The 21,293-nt window shown below is 43.2% G+C and overlaps 1 protein-coding gene across 2 annotated transcripts in view; it reads right to left on the bottom strand.

Moving 5' to 3' along the window:
* PPARG (peroxisome proliferator activated receptor gamma) overlaps nt 1–21,293 on the bottom strand; it is a 120,723-nt gene that overhangs the window by 37,942 nt on the left and 61,488 nt on the right. For both annotated transcript variants that reach the window (XM_082266533.1, XM_082266532.1), the window contains exons 4-5: nt 18,344–18,513; nt 5,244–5,382 (exon numbers count right to left, since the gene is read on the bottom strand). In XM_082266533.1, the coding sequence (XP_082122659.1) occupies nt 5,244–5,382; nt 18,344–18,513 (309 nt within the window). The remainder of the gene's footprint in view (nt 1–5,243; nt 5,383–18,343; nt 18,514–21,293) is intronic.

Consider the following 21,293-nt stretch of genomic DNA (forward strand, 5'->3'; position numbering starts at 1 on the left):
TGCTGCTGTCAATCAAATCCAGTGGTGACTCGGTAGCGAGCCTGCACAGGTGCACCCAGGGAAAGCGGCATTCCATGGGGGCACCTGATCAAGAGAAGGATCGGGGCTGCTCTGTGCAAAACGATTGCACAGAGCAGGTAAATATAGGCATGTTTGTTATTTTTATAAAAATATAAATAAAAAACTAGGAATTACAACCCCTTTAAGGGTTTGTTCACATTAGGTGCATTGAGCTGCAGCACAATACACAACAATGCGATGTAGCGCAAATCTGCCTGCCCCAACATGCTGTTGTGCAAACAGTTAAATTAAGTGTTTTTTTTTTTTTTTTTTTTTTAACTTTAGTTAGATAAAGTTAAAAAAGAGAAAAAAGTAAACACTACAAAGTGTTATTACTTTAGTGATTTTATTTCCTACTGACATACACTATATTATCAAAAGTATTGGGACACCTGCCTGTACACCCACATGAACTTTTATGGCATCCCAGTCTTAGTCAATAGGGATCAATATTGAGTTATAAAAGCTTGGACTCTATTAGGAAGGCTGTCTACAAGGTTTAGGAGTGGGTCTATGGGAATGTTTGATCATTCTTCCAGAAGCACATTTGTGAGGTCAGACACTGATGGTGGAGTAATGGCCTGGCTCTGTCTCCACCAATTCATCCCAAAGGTGTTCTGAGGTCAGGACTCTGTGCAGGTCAGTCAAGTTCCTCCACTCCAAACTCACTCATCCATGTCTTTATGGACCTTGCTTTGTACACTGGTCCAAATTATTTGGTCTATGGGAGATTATGGCGTGGGGTTGTTTTTCAGGGGTTGGGCTTGGCCCCTTAGTTTCAGTTAAGGAACTCTTCAGGCATCAGCATACCAAGACATTTTGGACAATTTCATGCTCCCAACTTTGTGGGAACAGTTTGTGGATGGCCTCTTCCTGTTCCAACATGACAATGCACAACAATGCAAAAACATGGCTGAGCAAGTTTGGGGTGGAGGAACTTGACTGGCCTGCACAGAGTCCTGACCTCAACCCGATAGAACACCTTTGGAGACTGAGAGTCAAGCCTTTTCATCCAACATCAGTGCCTGACCTCACCTCACCTTACTTTTGGAAGAATGGTCACACATTCCCATAGACACACTTCTAAACCTTGTGGAGATCCTTCCCAGAAGAGTTGAAGCTGTTATAGCTGCAAAGGGAGGATCAACTCAATATTGAATCCTACAGACTAAGACTGGGATGCCATTAAAGTTCATGTGTGTGTACAGGCAGGTGTTCCAATACTTTTCATAATATAGTGTAAGTGCAGCAGTAGGGAGGGTGGGCCTTAAGACCTACCTGTTGTGCCTGTGCGTACATGGTGGCCGAGGTTTCTGTGCTGAGAGAATGCTCCAAGCACAATGACTGAGCTGTCAGACAGCTTTTGGACAAAAAGACTGTTTGTATTGGGGAGTAGGCAGGATGGGCTCCTGGTCATGTGACCACTTTGACAGGCAATCGCAGTGATGACGTGTTCATCTGATAAAAAAATCACCAGAAATTGAAAAAATGCCAGTTACCTGGCTATCATGCTAATCCTCAGGCTTAATGGATCAATGTACCAGTGTAAGAACAGTTGAGTCGTTTCTGTTTTATCTGTTTATTAAAAAACTAACAGTTACATTTTTCCGGACAGGGATTTGGGGTCTCCTCCCTTCTTCTTGGCCCAAGTAACACTAATAGGCAGAGATTTAGCAATATGTCATTTTTGCAAAGCCTCATAATATAACAAAGGCAGCGCTGACAACAGAAGATCAATTCCCACGGTGAAAAACTCTGAATGGGAATTTCTGCGTATTCTTGTTACGCAACACAAGAAAGGTAACCATAACAGTACTCAGAAGACATTTTCTTTTTTTCCTGCCTTGGTGAGCGTAACTCTCATGTTGTGAAATACTCATTCCCTTCGTTATCAGAATACACTGATCAGCGGCCGCAACTGCTGATCAACAGAAAATTTTCCCTTAGACCAGGGGTGTCAAACTCCATTTCATCACGGGCCACATCAGCATTATGGTTGCCCTCAAAGGGCCGGTTATATCTGTAGGATGCGATGTCCAGAGCACCCCATGTCCTGGGGGGGCAAAGAGGAGCCTTTCTACAGCTGCACAGAGGAGTGCAAGATCTGGCAAAGGAGTTCTGTCCTCTCTGCTGTTGACTACAGAGACAGGGTGGGGGCAGAGACAAGGGGGGTGCCGCAGCTGCAGGAGAGGTGTGAGGGCCACATAAAATGGCCTGGGGGGGGGGGGGCGTATTCGGCCCGCAGGCCTTGTGTTTGACACCTGTGCCTTAGACAAAAGTCGGTTAAACCATTGACTTCTATCAAGCAGGGAAGCCCCTGCCGGTCCCTTCTGGACTGCCCGATTTTCAATCAGTGCATGGCCAGCTTAAAGCGAAGTCACACCCCCCCTCCCCCCCTCCAAAAATTAAAAAGTCAGCAACTACACATACTGTAGCTGCTGACTTTTAATATTAGGACACTTGCCTGTCCTGGAATCTAGTGATGTCGGCACCGGAGCCGATTTTATTTTATTTTTTTATTGGCAAATGGCACAGGACTGCATAATACACAGAGTGCTGGGCACAGGACTGCATAATACACAGAGTGCTGGGCACAGGACTGCATAATACACAGAGCTCTGGGCACAGAACTACGTAATGCACAGAGCGCTGGGCACAGGACTGCATAATACACAGAGCGCTGGGCACAGGACTGCATAATATAAAGAGCGCTGGGTACAGGACTACGTAATACACAGAGCATTGGGCACAGGACTGTATAATACACAGAGCGCTGGGTACATGACTGCATAATACACAGAGCGCTGGGCAAAGGACTCCATAATACACAGAGCGCTGGGTACAGGACTACATAATACACAGCGCACTGGGCACAGGACTGTATAATAAACAGAGCACTGGGTACAGGACTGCACAATACACAAAGCACTGGGCACAGGACTGCATAATACATAGAGCGCTGGGTACAGGAGGACTAGCTAATACACAGAGCGCTGGGCACAGGACTGCATATCACACAGCGCACTGGGCACAGGACTGCATAATACACAGAGCGCTGGGTACAGGACTGCATAATACACAAAGCACTGGGCACAGGACTGCATATCACACAGATCACTGGGCACAGGACTGCATATCACACAGATCACTGGGCACAGGACTGCCTAATACAAAGAGTGCTGGATACAGTTCTAGATAATACACAGAGCACTGGGCACAGGACTGCATAATACACAGAGCGCTGGGTACAGGACTGCATAATACACAAAGCACTGGGCACAGGACTGCATATCACACAGATCACTGGGCACAGGACTGCATATCACACAGATCACTGGGCACAGGACTGCCTAATACAAAGAGTGCTGGATACAGTTCTAGATAATACACAGAGCACTGGGCACAGGACTGCATATCACACAGAGCACTGGGCACAGGACTAGATAATACACAGAGTGCTGGGCACAGGACTGCATGATACACAGAGTGCTGGGTACAGGACTACATAATACACAGAGCACTGGGCACAGGACTACATAATATACAGGAGGGTGTTACTATCAAAGTAAAACTGGCCCAAAATAGTAAATACAATATATTTTTTTTTTATTTAACTGTATATGTCTTGCTACTACTACCATAACCTGCCACCAAAGAACAACCCAAAATATAGATTCTGGATGGACCCTCTTCACACTGCTACACCCTTTCCAGCAAACTATGCAATGAAAAACAGGGATATTTAGTTCACATATATTGCAATACATGTTTAAGCTGACCAACTGCGTCAATGTAATCGCTCGTCTGGCCAATCCTACATTGCCTTGCCACTGCAAATGCTATGGTGGACACCATGCCAACATGGGACATAAAGATCCAAGGTGGGGAAGAGCAACTAGGTTCAGATCTGGTCACTGACCTGCATTACAACAGAAAGAGATATACCTGTGCTCAGCCTGAGCTCAACCCAAAATATATTCTCCTGCTCCACATGATCGCAGTGATACCAGATATGTGTATGTTAGTTATAGTACACCAGAATCAATAGTGCGTATTTCACTTTTTTAAATCCTACGTAAAACACATTGACACTAAGGCCCCGTTCACATACAAGCGACGCTACTTCCCGGGGCGACCTCCGAGGTCGCGGTGCGAGCAGCGCGCCGCGACCTCGGAGCGGCCGGCACGGACTTCATAACATTGAAGTCTATGGCGGTCGCCTCCTGGTCGCCCCAAAGAAGCTCCGGACCCTTTTTCTAAGTCAGAGCGACTTGTGTCGCTCCTATTAGAACGGGTCCACAGCTTCTCTATGGAAGGCGACCTACAGCGACCTGTGAGGCAACCAGGTCGCCTCACAGGTCGCATTAGTGTGAACGGGGACTAAAGGGTTTATTTACTAAAACTAGAGAGGGCAAAATTAGTCACAATTCTGTAAATAAACCAATCAGCTTCCAGGTTTTTTGCTAAAGCATAATTAAACAAGCTGAGATTAGAAGCTGATTGGTTTCTTTGCAGAATTAATACTAATCCAAAAAAAAAAAATAAAAAAATTAAATCATGCCCCAAAAAAAAAACAACAGATTTTGACCTTTGACCCTGACCTTGACCCAAACACTTACCCTGGCACTGACCTAGATCAAACCCTGATCTGGGTATTTTTTTTTTTCTTTATTTAATTTTTTTATTTATTATTATTCTTCACGCACTTTTTTTTTCTATCTATGCAAGAACAGGGAGTGATACAATGTATCTCTCTAGTCTATTCAAAGACACAGAAAACACGGGTGGGGCAGGCCTTAAAGTGAACGATCACTGTGATAGCCAACCAGAGGCTATCACAGCGATCAGGTGACCCAGAACCAGCCATTCTGGGTCCCCATCATTAGAACAGGGCCCGGGGCTCTCAGTGAGACCCCGGTCTCTGTGCTGGGAGCGTGCCGCACAAAGGGAGATACGCAAATATGCGGCCCCATGGAAAAATCCCAGTCCAATGTGGCCGCATATTTTGGTACTGTCGGCGTGGAGGGGTTAAATAAGGACATTATAGGTCGCTGTAACCTAAAGCAACCAGTAGGAGATGTTATGATCGGTGGGTCTTCACTAAAATGTTCTATATTATCTTATTGCAATGCACTGTGATTGGATGACATTTTTTGTGGATACTGGTAATGACATCTACTCACCATTATGAGACATCCCAACAGCCAGACATTTCTGAAACCTGCAGTACTGACATTTGTTGCGACTTTTCTTGTGAATGCGACAATGGAGTTCACATCGTTCATAAATTAACTTCAACCTGATTGTTCTCCTGAAGAATCCCTACAAAGAACAGAACAGCGTTAGAAAACGAATAGATTTTGTTCAAACAATTAAATCTAAAACACAAGGATCTATGAAAAACAAACATATATGCTGAAATGTCTTAATTCCATATATTATCAATTATTTAAAGTGGTTGTAAGCCCTGACATATACCCATTGATGTGATTGGCCTGGTGATACACAGAGCTGAAACAAATCCTCCTATACAAGGTGTACCTTTTTATCTATAGTCATCTTTCCCCTACAGCCATTCAAAGTGAAGAATTTACACCGGATCTCTCAGCTCTGAAAAGCAGGGGGCGGAGAACTGAAGTTACATCAGTGAGGAGAACTCTGAGAGCTGATTGGAGGGAACGGACACACCCTCCTTCACAAAGCACACAGGAGCTGGGGCTGTCAATCAGCTGAAGGTCCCCCCCCCCGTCACCTTTTCTCTTGGTGTCAGGAAAATTTGTCAGAAATCATTCATGCTGATAGCAGAGGAATGAGGCAGCAGACAGAAATGAAACTTAGTTCATACCTCCCAACATTTTGAGATTGGAACAAGGGACACCTATTAGCAAAAACATGTAGGCACCGAACACGCCCCCTGCCACGCCCCCTTAAAGGAGATTATACGGAAAAAAAAAGATTAGTGCTTTTTTTTACCACTATTTTTTCTTAAGGCCCCTTTCACACTTATGCAACGCAATTTTACCTTGATTTTGCTGCGATTTTGTGGCGCGTTTTTGCAGCGACTTTGCCCCGATTTTGACGTGATTTTGAAAGCAATGGCAAGGCTATATGCCTCAAAACGCATTAAAATCGTGGCAAAGTAGAGCAGGAACTACTTTGAAGTCGGTGCGACTTCAAAATGCACTGATATGAATGGGGCTCTTTGAAAATAATGGAAAACGACTTGTCATGCGATTTTGCGGTCCAAAATCGCGGGACAAGTCGCACTAGTGTGAATGGGGCCTTATACTGGCGTTTGCAATTTACAAATGTAGCAATTTAGAAATTGGATGAAAGGTTTAGCACTGGGAAACACTTTTGAAAGATATAAAGTGCATTTTATATACAACTATATAGATCAGTCCAAAATGATGGACAAATGAGGAGGAAAGAGGACAGTCCCTCAAAATCAGGAACAGTTGGGAGCTATGTTAGTTCTCTGGATTGAGACAAGTACACACCATAGATTAGTGATGGTGAACCTCGGCACCCCAGATGTTTTGGAACTATATTTCCCATGATGCTCAACTACACTGCAGAGTGCAAGAGCATCATGGGAAATGTAGTTCCAAAACATCTGGGGTGCCGAGGTTCACCATCACTGAAGGAATTTGCTTTGTTCACATTTCCTGTCTAAAGTTTACAACCACTTTAGGAAATAGCTCCTTCACCTTGACAGCGGTGTTAATTTCGTCGACTAAAATGTTTTTGTCGACTAAATTAACACAATTTTAGTCGACTAAAATTCGACTAAAACTAAAACAATTCAGATGACTAAAATACAACTTAAACTAAAATGGCATTTTAGTCATAAGACTAAAATACGACTAAGGTCCTTTTCACACGGGCTTTCCGATCAGCTCCTTCTGTCAGTTTTTCAGGCGGACCTGATGGAATGCTCCATGCACCCCTATGGAACAGCGGGTGTCAGCGGTGACATGTCCGCTGACACCCGCTGCTATCCGATCTAATGTGGTCCGTGAAGCCCTATTTTCCATCCATCTGGAGGATCGGATTGGATGAAAACGAACAAGTGGTCCATTTTCATCCGATCTCCCATAGAGGAGAGCGGAGATCTGACAGCTCTGTCTCTGCAAAGTAAGCGGAGATGGACCTGTTATCTGCCTGCTCAGCGGGGATCGGCGGATCCATCCACCCTGAGCAAAACTGAGTCCGCTGGGCGGAAAGCCGTGTAAAAGGAACCTAAAACTAAAATGGCATTTTAGTCATAAGACTATAACTAAAACTAAATAGAAAATTTACATGAAAATAACACTCCTCTGCTGGCCATTTCTAAATCAGCAACACAATTCCATCCAGAGCATGTAATATTAGCAAATTCAATTTAAACATGTATTGCACCACCGCATAAGCATAAGTAAGGAGCATCTACTAAGTGGCTGAAAGAGAAAAAAATAAGTAAAAGGCTTTTCTGATATTTTTTTTTCTTAGTATTTAATGTTGGTAATATATTCAGGATATATGTGCAATGACATTACAGCCAATAGAGTTTACAGTTTTTGAGTTTTTTGTATTTTAAAGTTGCACTTCTGTTTGTCAAAAAGCATCATTTTTGTTGGTTTATGAAACTTGGTTTTATTTATAAAGACATTACATATCACAATGGCTAAATCTGTGTCTGTAGTGCGTGTTCAAACCTTAATACCAGAAATAATAACATGTTAGATTTTTTCTCCAGGAGTATATGGGAACGATCTGATCAGATCTGCCTAGGCGGACCGGATCGGATCCTCCATGCATCCCTATGGGGCAGTGGATGTCAGCAGAGACATCTCCGCTGACACCCGCTGCCATCCGCACCTGATCCTGTCCGTGAAATCCGGACGGATGGAAACCCTATTTTCCAGGAGTATATGGGTCCTTTCACACGAATGATCTGATCAGTGCCGCCTAGGCGGACCGGATCGGATCCTCAATGCATCCCTATGGGGCAGTGGATGTCAGTGGAGACATGTCCGCTGACACCCGCTGCCATCCGCATCCAATCCTGTCCGTGAAATCCGGACGGATGGAAACCCTATTTTCCATCCGTCCAGCTGATGGCATGGGATGGGCGGTCCGTTCTCATCCGATTCCCCCATAGAGGAGAGCCGGGATCTGACAGCTCCATCTCCGCACACAGAGCAGAGACAGAGCTGTCACCTGCCTGCTCAGCGGGGATCAGCGGACCAATCCCCGCTGAGCAGAGAACGGACCGCACCGGAAGGCGAATCATGTGAAAGGACCCTATATATTTGGAAATTCTAGAGAAATGTTTAAATAATGCATTACAGTTTACCTAAACCTATTCAAATTGTAGTTGACTAAAATGTATTTTAGTCAAATAAAATATTACTAAAACTAAAACAATTCAGATGACTAAAATACGACTAAAACGAAAAAAAAAACAAAAACATTTTAATCAAAAGACTAAAATAGGACGAAAACTAAAATAGAATTTTAGTCAAAAGACTACAACTAAAACTAAATCAAAATTTGCTGCCAAAATAACCACTGCCTGACAGGACATGACTTGACTTGGGATCAGTCTTTACAGCAGAGCTCAGAGTGTGGAAAGGAGAGACAGCACGAGGAGCCAATCAGTTGTGCTGTGGAGCAAGGAGCATGCTGATAAGAGGATAGAGCAGAGAGATAAGTCTAAAGTGTGTCTAACCCCAAAAAGAGAAATGTAATATATTACAGCTTACCAATCCTTAGATGTGGTGACTGCATTCATTTTCATTTTTTAGACTTTTTTCCTCTTTATTATCACCTACTGATCCGAGTCACCCAGTAACCCACTTCCTGGCAACACTCAGCCCTCTACTCTATCTATGGAGGAACAATGTAGCTACCCTTGGACAGCAGCACTGACTAATAGATTTACATGGACTTTACATAAGTGTCTAACTCTAGAAGTAACAGAAACATTTTTTTTTTCTTTTGGGATAAAGGTTTTAACACAGGTGCCAGGTCCTACTGCCCCTCTGAAAAGTAATCCACAGTGAATCCATTTTTCAAAGGCAGTTTGGAGCCCATTGATAGGCATTCAAGAGGCCTGTTTTTTTATTTTCTCTGTCTCGATGGGAACTTTACCTTGAACTACCTCACTGCAACCACCATTTGGCACGCAGTTGCAGCACGGTCCCCTGACTTCAATAGGGCAAGTTTGATAGGCCGTCCCGCTGTGAAGCTAAATGTGGCAGATTTGCTATGTGCAATGTGGACAGGCCCAAGTGGCCACCATGTCACTCTGTAGGTGGATGGTCAGGGGGTGGTAAACACAAAGACCTACCACCTATATTTTCCATCCCCTGGCTGCCCATGTGAATGATGCCTTAATAAATAAATAAAAGTTGGCACTGTAAGCACCCCTGTCAGTATGAAATGGTTTGTCTCAACCTTCTAATGTTCACTTTTTGCTGGCAGGCCTAATCTGTTAAAGGAAAAAAAAAAAACAGATTTGCTGGCCGGATCACCAGGTATTACAACTATGTTACCCGGGGGTGGGGTAGACACAGAAAAATAAAGGCTGGCAGCCTGCATATTACACACACCGGCCACTTTATTAGGTACACCTTGCTAGTACTGGGTTGGACCCCCTTTTGCCTTCAGAACTGTCTGAATTCTTTGTGGCATTCATTAAACAAGGTGTTTGAAAAATCAGGCAGGTGACAGCTCCATCCCTGCTCTGTGTGTGGAGACACAGCTGTCAGTTCCCCATTCTTCTCTATGGGGGAATCAGGTGGGAACTGTCTGTCCGTTCTCATCTGATCCCATCCGATTCGATCCGCCAGACGGATGGAAAATAGGGTTTCCATCCTTCCGGCTTTGACGGATCAGATCGGATGTCAGTGGACGTCTCTGCTGACATCTGATGCCCCATAGAGATGCATGGGGTGTCTGTTCAGATCCGCCACAAAAACTGTCAAGCGGATCTGAACGGACTCTGTGTGTGAAAGGGGCCTTATAGTGCATTGAGTTGCTGCCATGTGATTGGCTGATCAGAATTTTGTCTTACCAAGCATTTGAACAGGTATACCTAATAAAGTAGCTGGTGACTGTATTTGTCTTATAGTTCCACTTTAACAGTCTGCTGCTTCTCATTTCATTGTCCAATCACAGGGAGGGGGTGGAGAGGAGAACTGTGTTACTGAACTGCCCAATATAAAAACCAGCTTCCCTGCCTTGCTGTGCTGTGTGGCAGAGCTGTGTAAATCTGAGGACCGGCTGGACAGAAATACAAATACTTTGGCAGTTAAAACAGCCTATATATTTGTATTTCATCTTTGTATTCAGCTGTTTGCGTAGAGTTCGACTTTAAAATTCCAAGTTTTTATTTTTTTCTACTCAGTTGACAAAACTTCTTACTAATTTATGCTGAAAGCCCATAGCTTAGAATATTTTATTTCCTGGCTCTGGATGAGGGATAATAAATTATAGAGTCGTAGCGAGGTCTATAGAGACTACGGTTTTATTTGTGAAACCTTTTTATTCTGCTGTCTGTGTAGTGACCCTATAATTAACTCACAAACACAGATAAACTCTCCGCACTGAAAAAGAGAAATGATTTACTTTATAGGACGTGCGGGCCACCATTTATTATCCATCCAGCAGTTTACAGATCTGTGATATAAAGAATGATATACTTTATGCTAGCCTATAATTTCAGGGTTCATCCAACTATAAAATGTCCACAATCAGTTTATCTCATGATAAACCGACTCTTCCCTGTCCTCCATAGAGAAATGATCTGGCAAAGCTTACTATAGCTAATATCCTCCATGCTTACAACCCCAAAGTACTGTGAATTACAGGAGGTCATCAGGATAAGACCACCCAGACATAGACTTCGTTATTGTACGCAGGGCTGTCTTTAACACAGGGCAAAAGGGGCAGCTGCCCCTGGTCCAGTCATTGTTATGGGGCCCAAAGCAGCTGCCCCTTGTGCCCCCAAATAGTTGATAAGTGGATTCAAGAGGGCCCAAGAAAATGTTTGCCCAGGGTCCAATCAATATTAAAGACGGCCCTGGCAGGGCTGTCTTTAACACATGACAAAAGGGGAAGCTGCCCCGGGTCCAGTCATTGTTATGGGGCCCAAAGCAGCTGCCCCTTGAGCCCCCAAATAGTTGATAAGTGGATTTAAGAGGGCCCAAGAAAATGTTTGCCCAGGGTCCAATCAATATTAAAGACGGCCCTGGCAGGGCTGTCTTTAACACAGGGCAAAAGGGGCAGCTGCCCCGGGTCCAGTCATTGTTATGGGGCCCAAAGCAGCTGCCCCTTGAGCCCCCAAATAGTTGATAAGTGGATTCAAGAGGGCCCAAGAAAATTTTTTCCCAGGGTCCAATCAATATTAAAGACGGCCCTGATTGTACGGAGGTAACATTTCAGCCATTTACATTTTTGATACTTGTGTGTTACTTTCTATTCCTGCTACTCCTATTTTCTGACAAATGTACATTTTTGTACATCCAGTCCTGAGATTTACAAAGCTCTGCCACACAGCACATCCCTGTCTGGAAAAATTCACTTTTCTCTGCTGCAATTACATAACACTTAAAGCAATATTAAACCCAAACGCAAACATTTATTATGTTGCAGCTTACCAATTCTTAGATGTGATGGCTGCATTAGTTTTCTTTTTTAGGCTTTCTTTCCTTTATTTTCACCTGGTGATCTGGCCAGTAAGTCTGCTGTTTTTTTCAATAGTACAAGCTGTCCTGCAGATATAGCAGTTAGAGGGTTGAGATAAGCCATTTACCACTGACAGGGGTGCTTACAATGATCAGCTTTTATTTATTTGCAGTATGCAAAACCTTTATCTATGCTGTAACTGCTTAAAGGAGTTGTAAAGGCAGAAGGTTTTCTATGCAATAAGATAAAAAGCCTTCTGTGTGTAGCAGCCGCACCAGCACCCATAATACTTACCTGAGCCCTATCTCTGTCCAGCGATGTCCACGAATCCCTCTGCCATGTGGGACTTTCCCTCCTTGATTGGCTGAGACACAGCCGTGGCGCCATTGGCTCCTGCGGCTGTCAATTAAAGTCAGTTAGCCAATCAGGTGAGAGAGAGGGGCAGGGCAGAACAGCAGCTAGATGTCTGAATGGACACACTTAGCTGCAGCTCGGCTCAGGTGCCCCCGTAGCAAGCTGCTTGATGTGGGGGCACTCGATAGGAAGGAGGGGCCAGGAGCAGCAATGAGGGAGGATCCATGCTGTTCTATGCAAAACCAACTGCACAGAGGAGGTAAGTATAAAATGTTTGTTATTGTTTTTTTTTTTTACGAAAAACAAGACTTTACAATTACTTTAAAAGTTTGGCTTAATTTTGCTATCTAAATTTGCTAGTGCATCTAACTTTCCCCCACTCCCCACCAGACTAACAATGCTGCTGTCCAAAGGTGTCTCTGTGCTCCTTCATCCAGAGTGTAGGCACTCAAATACAGGAGGTGTGTTACTGGCCAGATCACCATAGGGGAAAAAAATGTGAAAAAGAAAACGAATGCAGCCCCCACATTGAATGATTGGTAAGCTGCAATATATTACGATTACATTTTTGGTTATCGCTTTAAGAGGTAAAGAGGAGCTTTTCCCCCCTCCAATGTTTCCCTCTTTTACCTGTATCACTTCCGTTTCCCCAACTCAGATACTCACCTGCCCAGCCAATCCAGCACTGTCCTGCTGTGACCCACTACCCTGCAGCACAGCCTGTGTCCTGCACAGTCATCTTTGTCCATGACATCATCGGGTGCCTCTTCCTGGTTCAAGCACCCGAGTCCCCTGATGATGCATGCCAGGCTTGCCCTCCTCTGGCTTCTGTGAAAAAAAGTAAAGCATTCTGGGATATTTGAAACCATTCTCGCCTAGGCCGGGGTGGGGTGACCAGGAAAAAATAACATTTCTTGACAATCTTTTAAGTGAAGGGAGGGAGGAGTACCCAGGGCATCCAGAAAGAGGGTAAAGGACTTGTCCCCCTCCCAGTCTTTGAATGAGCAATAAAAGGGGAAGCAACAGACTAATGCACTGACTTCTCTATCGCTCTGCTCACTTCTCCTACCAGCATGTTACTTGTATGCACACGAGCACTGCAGCACAACTGATTGGCTCCTTGTGCTGCTCCTCCCTCTTCCAATCTGAGCTTGACTATACAGGAACTGCAAGAGGTTGATACCAAGTCATATTCAGATGCATACAATGCTTGTGTTGCAAAATACATAATGAATAATAATAAATGAATAGATGCATTTATTGGTGTCTTTTATATCTGACTGTAGATCAGCCTTAAGGCTCGGTTCACATATATGCGATGCGGGAAGGCTGCGAATTCGCAGCCTGTTCCCGCATCGCACACGCACCCCGGAAGTTCACACTGCCATATGCGATACGCTGGGGGTGTCAATGTAATGTTAACGACACCCCCAGTTTGATCGCATATCGCAGTGCGATCGTGCAGCTCGCACAGGATCGGATCGCACAAGTGTGAACCGCTGTGCGATCCGATTCTGATGCGGCTAGAAAAAAGGGTCCTGTGCGTGTTTGGTGCGGCTGCGGTGCGAATTTAGCCATACAAACTGTATGGCTAAACTCGCACCGCACAGCCGATCGCATGTAATGTCGGAGCAGTGCGCTCCGATATTACATGCGAACCCCGCACACGCACAAGTGTGAACCGGGGCTAAAGCATACTTGCCAACTGTCCCATTTTTGCAGGGACAGTCCCGGCAAATAGGAGCCTGTCCCGGGTAATTTATATAGTCCCGGCAACGCCCGTTATTCTGTCTGCCCGTAAATGCCCGTTACGGGCAGCCAGTGCCCGTAAAAAAAATGGTTGTGGGTCGACATCGTAACTGCGCATGTACCGTTCCGATGCCTGCCGGGCTCGGAAAAGCTTGTACAAGCTCGGGCGGGCGGGCGCATGTGCAGTTACGTATTGGCGCCTCCTGGCGCCATTAAAACCTAGTTATACCATATAGTATAATTAGGTTTTATTGTACTTACATACACCTTGCACTATTCATATTTACATATTACATTTTTTTATATGGTCACACCTGAGCACATTTGACACTTTAGAATTGCAGGGAATTGTGATGAGAATTTTAAACTTTAGGCAGAAGTAGTGCAGCTGAATGGGAGAATTATTCCAACTCTGCTACTTTGGCCTTAAGTTTGAAATTCCCTTTTTCATTTTCCTGTAATTCTTTCTATAATCTGATGATAAGTAGGCGGAGATTATATATGCGGAGTGGGTGGGGCTTCAGTGAAGTGGGTGTGGTAAGTAACTGATAGCTGTGCTGCAAAGTGTCCCTGGAAGTTTTTTTCAAATGTTGGCAACTATGTTAAAGTTAATAAACAAATCCAAGTGATTCAAACTGAGCATACAGAGAAGAAATGTAGCATTAGACCCTTCCATGAAAATCACATGCAAAAGCTTTTAAAAGATACAGAGATATCTACAGGAGATGTCTATCCTGCCACCTACTGCAGCTAATCAAGCACAACTCATGCTTGATTATCTGCTACAGCAGCAAATGATAGTTCTGAAACCGGGAGTCAAATATCCTTGTCATTTCTGGATTGATTTATCACAGAGGAGATCAAATGCACCTCCTGCTCAGCATCCTGAAGCGGTATACTGTGATTCCGGGCAGCCTGGAAGGACAAGGGAACCATGGAAACACCATGGGTGGCACTGGAGGGGGGGGAGGGTTAGCGGTCACTGCATTGTATAGCCAGCCAGATCACTTTTACATAACACCCGGAAAGCTTCTGCTGAAAAAAAACAATGCCAAGCTCATGGCTGACACAACTGTGAGCTTGCTTTAACTCCTTGACAAGGACATTTATAAATGTACCTCGGTAGACTATTGACTATTTTGTGGGGTTATTGTGGGGCTATTTTTTAGGGGTTATTAACTATTTTGTGATTTATTTGTACACTATTTTATGTCACAAAAATGGTGATCTTGGAGTTCAGCTTTAATTTGTACTGCTCAGGTTTGTGCTAGGTTTACTGTAAACTCTCTACAATTATGATGAGATTTACAGCTCATTCATTACCATAGGACAGCCTAGAGTTATTTGAAACTTGAGAAATCACCTGAAATTAGTCACGCTAAGATGAAGCGGCAGTTAGGGAAGGTGAGATAAATACTCAAAGCACCTCCCCTAACAACTAGTCCGGTCTGTTCACATGATACATACTCATCGTATGACCACTTCTACTGTTCATGTGTGAAGAGGGAGCTTTTGCACCATGCAGATCTGGTTATATGTCTAAATCTGTAAAAGAACTGATACCCTGATGCTGGGTTCAAATTGGGTCAGTCCAATCTAATCTAATTTTATTTTCCTTGGAGAAAACTAAAGGCCCGTACACACGATAAGAAAATCTGAAGGGAAATTTCGTCCGACGACCGATCTGCCGATTTTCGGATTGTTAGTATGGTGCTTTCGACAGCCTACTCCGACTTTTCTGCTGACAAAATCCTGATGTGCAGGCTATAAAATGTTTTCCTCCGTCAACACACGTCCGATTTTCGTCTTATTAGTACAGATTTTGACGGGAAAAAATCTTATGAGCAAGACTAGGCATACTCAGAGACGAAAGAACACATACAAAGCAATCCAACACATGACATCACTTCTGAAGTAGAATTCTGTCGTACGGGAAAATTCGTATGAAAAAAACCTCTTCACTTTCCACATTAGACTAGCATGCCATGAAAAACGGACGACAAATCTTTCGATAATCTGATCGTGTGTACGGGGCTTAAAGAAGGTTGAGTCACACCCTTTTAACGACTCTTGGGAACTCCACTGGTGATATCTCCACACCAATTTTCATAGGTTTACCCCACCAGCTGTAGCCATTACAATGTACGGTTGATTTACTAAAACTGGGGAGTGCAAAATCTGGTGCAGCTCTGCAGAGAAGCCAATCAGCTTCCAGGTTTTATTGTCAAAGCCTAATTGAACAAGCCGAAGTTAGAAGCTGATTGGCTAGCATGCACAGCTGCACCAGATTTTGCCCTCTCCCGTTTTAGTAAATCAACCCCTGTGGTTTTTCGTGTCTATAGAGCAGATATAACAAACTGCTGTTTCACTCCTTCTATGAGGCCCCCATCCATTTGAAAAATGTAAATTGTATTAGGCCCCAGCTGTTCTCCAGCTGATACAAGTTGCCTTTTCCATATCATTTTGCAGCCTGATAATTCAGATAATGTTTTATGCCTCTTTCTCTTGGATAAAAGGTTTTAGGTTGCAATTACAGCTCATTCACACTGATCCAACTTGGACCGCAACTTGGTCAGCCTGACAAGTTGCGGCCTGTCACGTCCCACAAGTTGCGGCCATGTCACGTCACGTGTAGTACAGCAACAGTTCTAATAGGAGCGACACAAGTCACTCCGACTTAGAAAAAGGGTCCTGTACTACTTCGGGGCGACCTGGAGCGACTTGTATAGACATTCATTTTATGAAGTCCGTGCAAGTCGTGCCGAAGTCGTGGTGCACGGGACTTCACAGGTCGCCCCGAAGTCGGATCTGACATAGTGTGAACGGAGTCTTACTGTAACCTTAATTACCAAACTTTTCTGGAATTAGGGTCTGTGTACACCAGGCATGGTGACTGGCATCACCAGATCCAGGCCAGGCACCACAAGGAAACGTGCCCCATTCACTCCACAATGCTGGTGTGATGTGTGGTGTAGATTTCCACAATCCACCAGACCTTACCTAATGTCAGTTTCCGGCATCATACTGCAACTACACTTCAGTAAATAGATGTGAATGAAACATTACTCGGACATTTCAATACAGCTTAGAAAAAAATTGTAAACAGTGCATGCATTGTTACAACGCAAGGCACCAATTACCACTGCCGGCACAAAATGGATACCAGCCTGCAAGCTACAACGCCTCGTTTGGCATGTGTGAACAGGCCTTAAAGCAGATATGGCCCTCAGTAAATGTAGTAGGCCTGTTATTTGAGTTTGGCATGTCTGATATACAGTAGTCTTTCGCACAGAGACTTCTCCAGATTGCCCGAATCTTTATATGTTTTTACGTACTGTAATTATGATAATTTAAAGTCTTTGCAATCTTACATTGAGGAACAATATCCTTAAATTGTTCGACAATTTTTAGACACATCTTTTCACAGATCAGTGAACCTCTGCCCATATTTACTTTTGAGACATTCTGACTCTCTAAAACGCTCTTTTTATATCCAATCATGTTACTGGATATACCGTATTTTCCGGCGTATAAGACGACTGGGTGTATAAGACGACCCACCTAATTTTCATCTACCGGTAATACTTATACTTAGGTTACCTTGGCGATATTATACTCGGCGTATAAGACGACCCCCCATTTTTGGGGGATTTTTTTGAGGTTCAAAAGTAGTCTTATACGCCAGAAAATACAGTACTTATTTAGTTGAAAAATGTTCTTCCAGCTCTTCCTTGTTAGTACCACTTACTTTGCCAGCTTTTTTTTGCCCTGTCCCAACTTTTTTGAGTTGTGTTGGTTCAATCAATTTCAAAATTACCTTTTTCCTAAAATAGAACATTTTCTCAGTTGTAAAAAATGTATATGTTTTCTATTTTCTGTTATGAATAAAATAACAGAAAATATGTGTTTATGAGATTTTCAAATCATTGCATTCTGTTTTTATGGAGATTTTACACAGTGGGGATAATTTACGAAAACTGGAGAGTGCAAAATCTGGTGCAGCTGCGTCTTGTAGCCAATCAGCTTCTAACTTCAGCTTGTTCAACTAGGCTTTGTCAAAACAAAAAACTGAAAACTGATTGGTTTCTATGCAGAGCTGCTTTTTTGCACTCTCCAATTTTAGTAAATCACCCTCACGGCCCCAACTTTTTTGGAATTGGGGTTGTAGAAGGAAAGTAGACGGTACATACATGAAATGAGTTAGTGGTACAGTCCACCAGACTCCATCAGTAAAGTAAGAAATATTATATTAGATTTAATTGGACTAACCCTTTATTATGTTCCAGCAAGACTTGTAAAAGTAGATTGGCATGGCAGCTTAATACAATTACCTTGACTAATTTTAGTAAGTAATGTTTAGGTGCAAATTGGAAGTAAAGCTATTCTCTGTTAATCATATATTATTTCTAAATGTTTTCCTATACAAATGTTATGACTATTGCCCTAAACACCCTGTATAACGTTTACACCGGATGTTATTCCTGCCCCAATGAAGTATTTATGTTACCTTACAGCCTTCACATGCATGGACACCATAATGGAACCCTGAGGCCTTGTCTCCACAAACTCGACATTCTATGGCAATGAAGGAATTGGAAGTTTCATCTGGTGGTTTACTGAATGACTGAGTCTTGTCTGAGTAGTAGGGCGGAGATGGGGGCTCCAATTTGATCATATCTAGGTTAAAAAAAGAATGGTTGGACCAAAATTTGTCAATAAAATTATTTTCTCAGGTTTATACAGCTAGACAGAGTAGAAGTGTGACAAGCAATAGCAGGAAATCACAAATTGAAATTACTGTTCTGATTTCAGGAAACTGAAACCTGTTTTTCTGTAATGGGTTATTGCATTTTCATCATTATACGTACTAATCCTTGCACTTACAGACTAAACATTTTAAAGAGCTGATAATAACGCATTTAAAGTATTGGACCTGGTTAAGGAGAATGGGCAAATTGATAGGTTTTCTTTAAACCTCACCCTCCTATCCGCTCATACTTTCTTTTCCCACACTTCTCCAACATTCTTTTTGTCTGTGGGAGGACTGAGAACTACCCAAAATTACACCTTCTTCACTCCCTAAGATACAGTTCTTAGGACTGGGTGACCAATCGCCATGGCCAAACACTGTCACATGAGGTAGGGGAGACGGTCACAAAAAATGAACTCCAGGTTTGATCTTAATTGCATACTTATGCTGGTCCAGCTTGGACCAAAATAGGTATGCATATTTCATAATTAAGGGACCGCTATGGAAGCTGACAATCACTCCAATCCTTTAGGTCCTGTGCCAAACAGCTTCCCTACTGCATACTGACCACAGGAGGTCACTAGCTTGGCACTGCTGCCATTTATTTACTTTGGTTCAACTTGGACCAATGCAAGTATGCATATTTTATACCTGAGGGCCCGCTCTGGAAGCTGACAATCACTGTGGTATTTGCTGCTATTACAGTGATCACTGCGATCTTCCAGGTCCTGTGCCAAGCAGCTGCCACACTGCACACTCATCATAAACGGTCACTTGATTGGTTTGTCACCTTTCACAGATGGCCTTGTATTTTTTTCAATGAATGCAAGACCTTCTTTGGTTGGACAAGTTGGCGTCATGATCTTTATCTGGTCCAATTGGAGAATGCCTTGCATTCTATAATAAAAAATACAAGGCCATCTATGAAAAGTGACAAGCAGATGATAGGGGGGGACCACCAGCCCTCTTGTAGGGGGCTCGAGCACACAGGGGGCCCACACAGAGAGGGAGATTTGTGATGGACAACAAATACAGAAATCTTCCTCCAGCACCTGAATCTGACCCTCTCCCTGCTATCAGCTTTTATCTGTTGAGAAAGAGACAGTTGTCCCTCACTAATCCCCCTCCCTTGTGTGGGCCCCCCTCCCAGCACTTATCTCTACATAGGGGGTTTATTTGTAAATTGTAACTTTGTTTCTGTCTCTCTGTCTCTCTGATCCCTGAGCTCCAACTGCCGCCCTAGCCTGTATATTTTTCTCATCTCATCTTCTTTTTTATTTAACATAGTTTTTTTTTTAGATTTAGCAGGAATTATGCGAGTTATGTTATATTTGTGTCTGATAATAGTGATTTTGTTGTAATTTTAGCTAAATATATATTTAATATTTTCTTGGGGGGGCCCTGCCAGGTAGTCTGTACGGGGCCCCGCGATTTCTAACAGCAGCCCTGAGATCAAGTGACCCTTTGTGATCAGTGTGCAGTGGGGCAGCTGCTTGGCACAGAACCTGGAAGATTGCAGTGATCACTCTAGTAGCAGAAAACACCACAGTGATTGTCAGCTTCCAGAGCGGGCCCTCAGGTATGAAATATGCATACCTACATTGGTCCAAGCTGAACCAAATTAAGTATGCTATGGAGACAATACCTGGAGTTCAGCTTTAACCATGTGCAAGGATCGACATGGACTCAGGAGACCCAGTGATCCTGCGAATGAACAGTGTTGGGAAGGAAGGAAGGTAAGGTAAGTATCATCGGGTGGGGGTACCCTATAAAGAAATTATGTTACAATGCCGTTTTCTAAGTTCAGAGATTGTTGATCCAGTTGGGGATGAGTAAGAATTTTTTCCACCCTCTAGAGCAAATTGGACCATGCTTCATAGGGGATTTTTTCCTTCCTCAGGACCAACTCTGAGTATAGGGTTCTGCATATTGAGGTTTTCAATTTGTTGGCTTTTTTCTCTTGGTTGAACTAGATGGACCAGTGTAACTATGTAGGTTTAACTTAAACAGAGAAGCAATAGCGGCAAACTTGTAGAGGCAAAAACATTAAAGAAATACATCTGATTTAATTTTATATTAGGAAATATTCAGGGGGACATATATCAAGAAAATTAAAAACACACCTGGCTGCATTAATTTTGTACAAGTCTGCAACAGAATGTGTGAGCCTGACTACAGACCACCTCTTCCTTATGTTATGGAAATAAAAAAGTGGGTGTTTTGTAGTCCATCATAGGAGAACCAGGCAGGACTGACATCGATGTTTGCGATTTTAGCGCAGCAAAGGCAGCATCAACAACAAATAGCAAGTTAGGAGTTCAGTAGGTATCTGGCAGATCAACAGGTGTTTTTTTAAACTTGCAGCTTTTTAAAGTGACGTAACATGGGTCAAAATGCATGCATTGCAGAGATGTATGACATTATTTTTTATTTAGTCCAGACATACACTTTAGGTTTTGTGGGTTCCACTTTAGAAATAATTCTATACCATGTGATCATTTATGTTACATATCTACACACAGATAACTGTCAACCCTGAAAACAATGATTTATTGTCTGAAAGAGGCAAAGGAGATGAATGCCTTCCTATTCTATTATGTCTATAGTAGTAATTCTTGGTTTATCAATTGCCCTGCCGTATTAGGTGAAGGCTCTGAATTGCATCTATATAAGACTCCAGAAAACTGTGATGAACATGGAAAAAGTC

Source organism: Pelophylax lessonae (assembly GCF_965119305.1).
Source record: "Pelophylax lessonae genome assembly, chromosome: 8".
Lineage (NCBI taxonomy): Eukaryota > Metazoa > Chordata > Amphibia > Anura > Ranidae > Pelophylax > Pelophylax lessonae.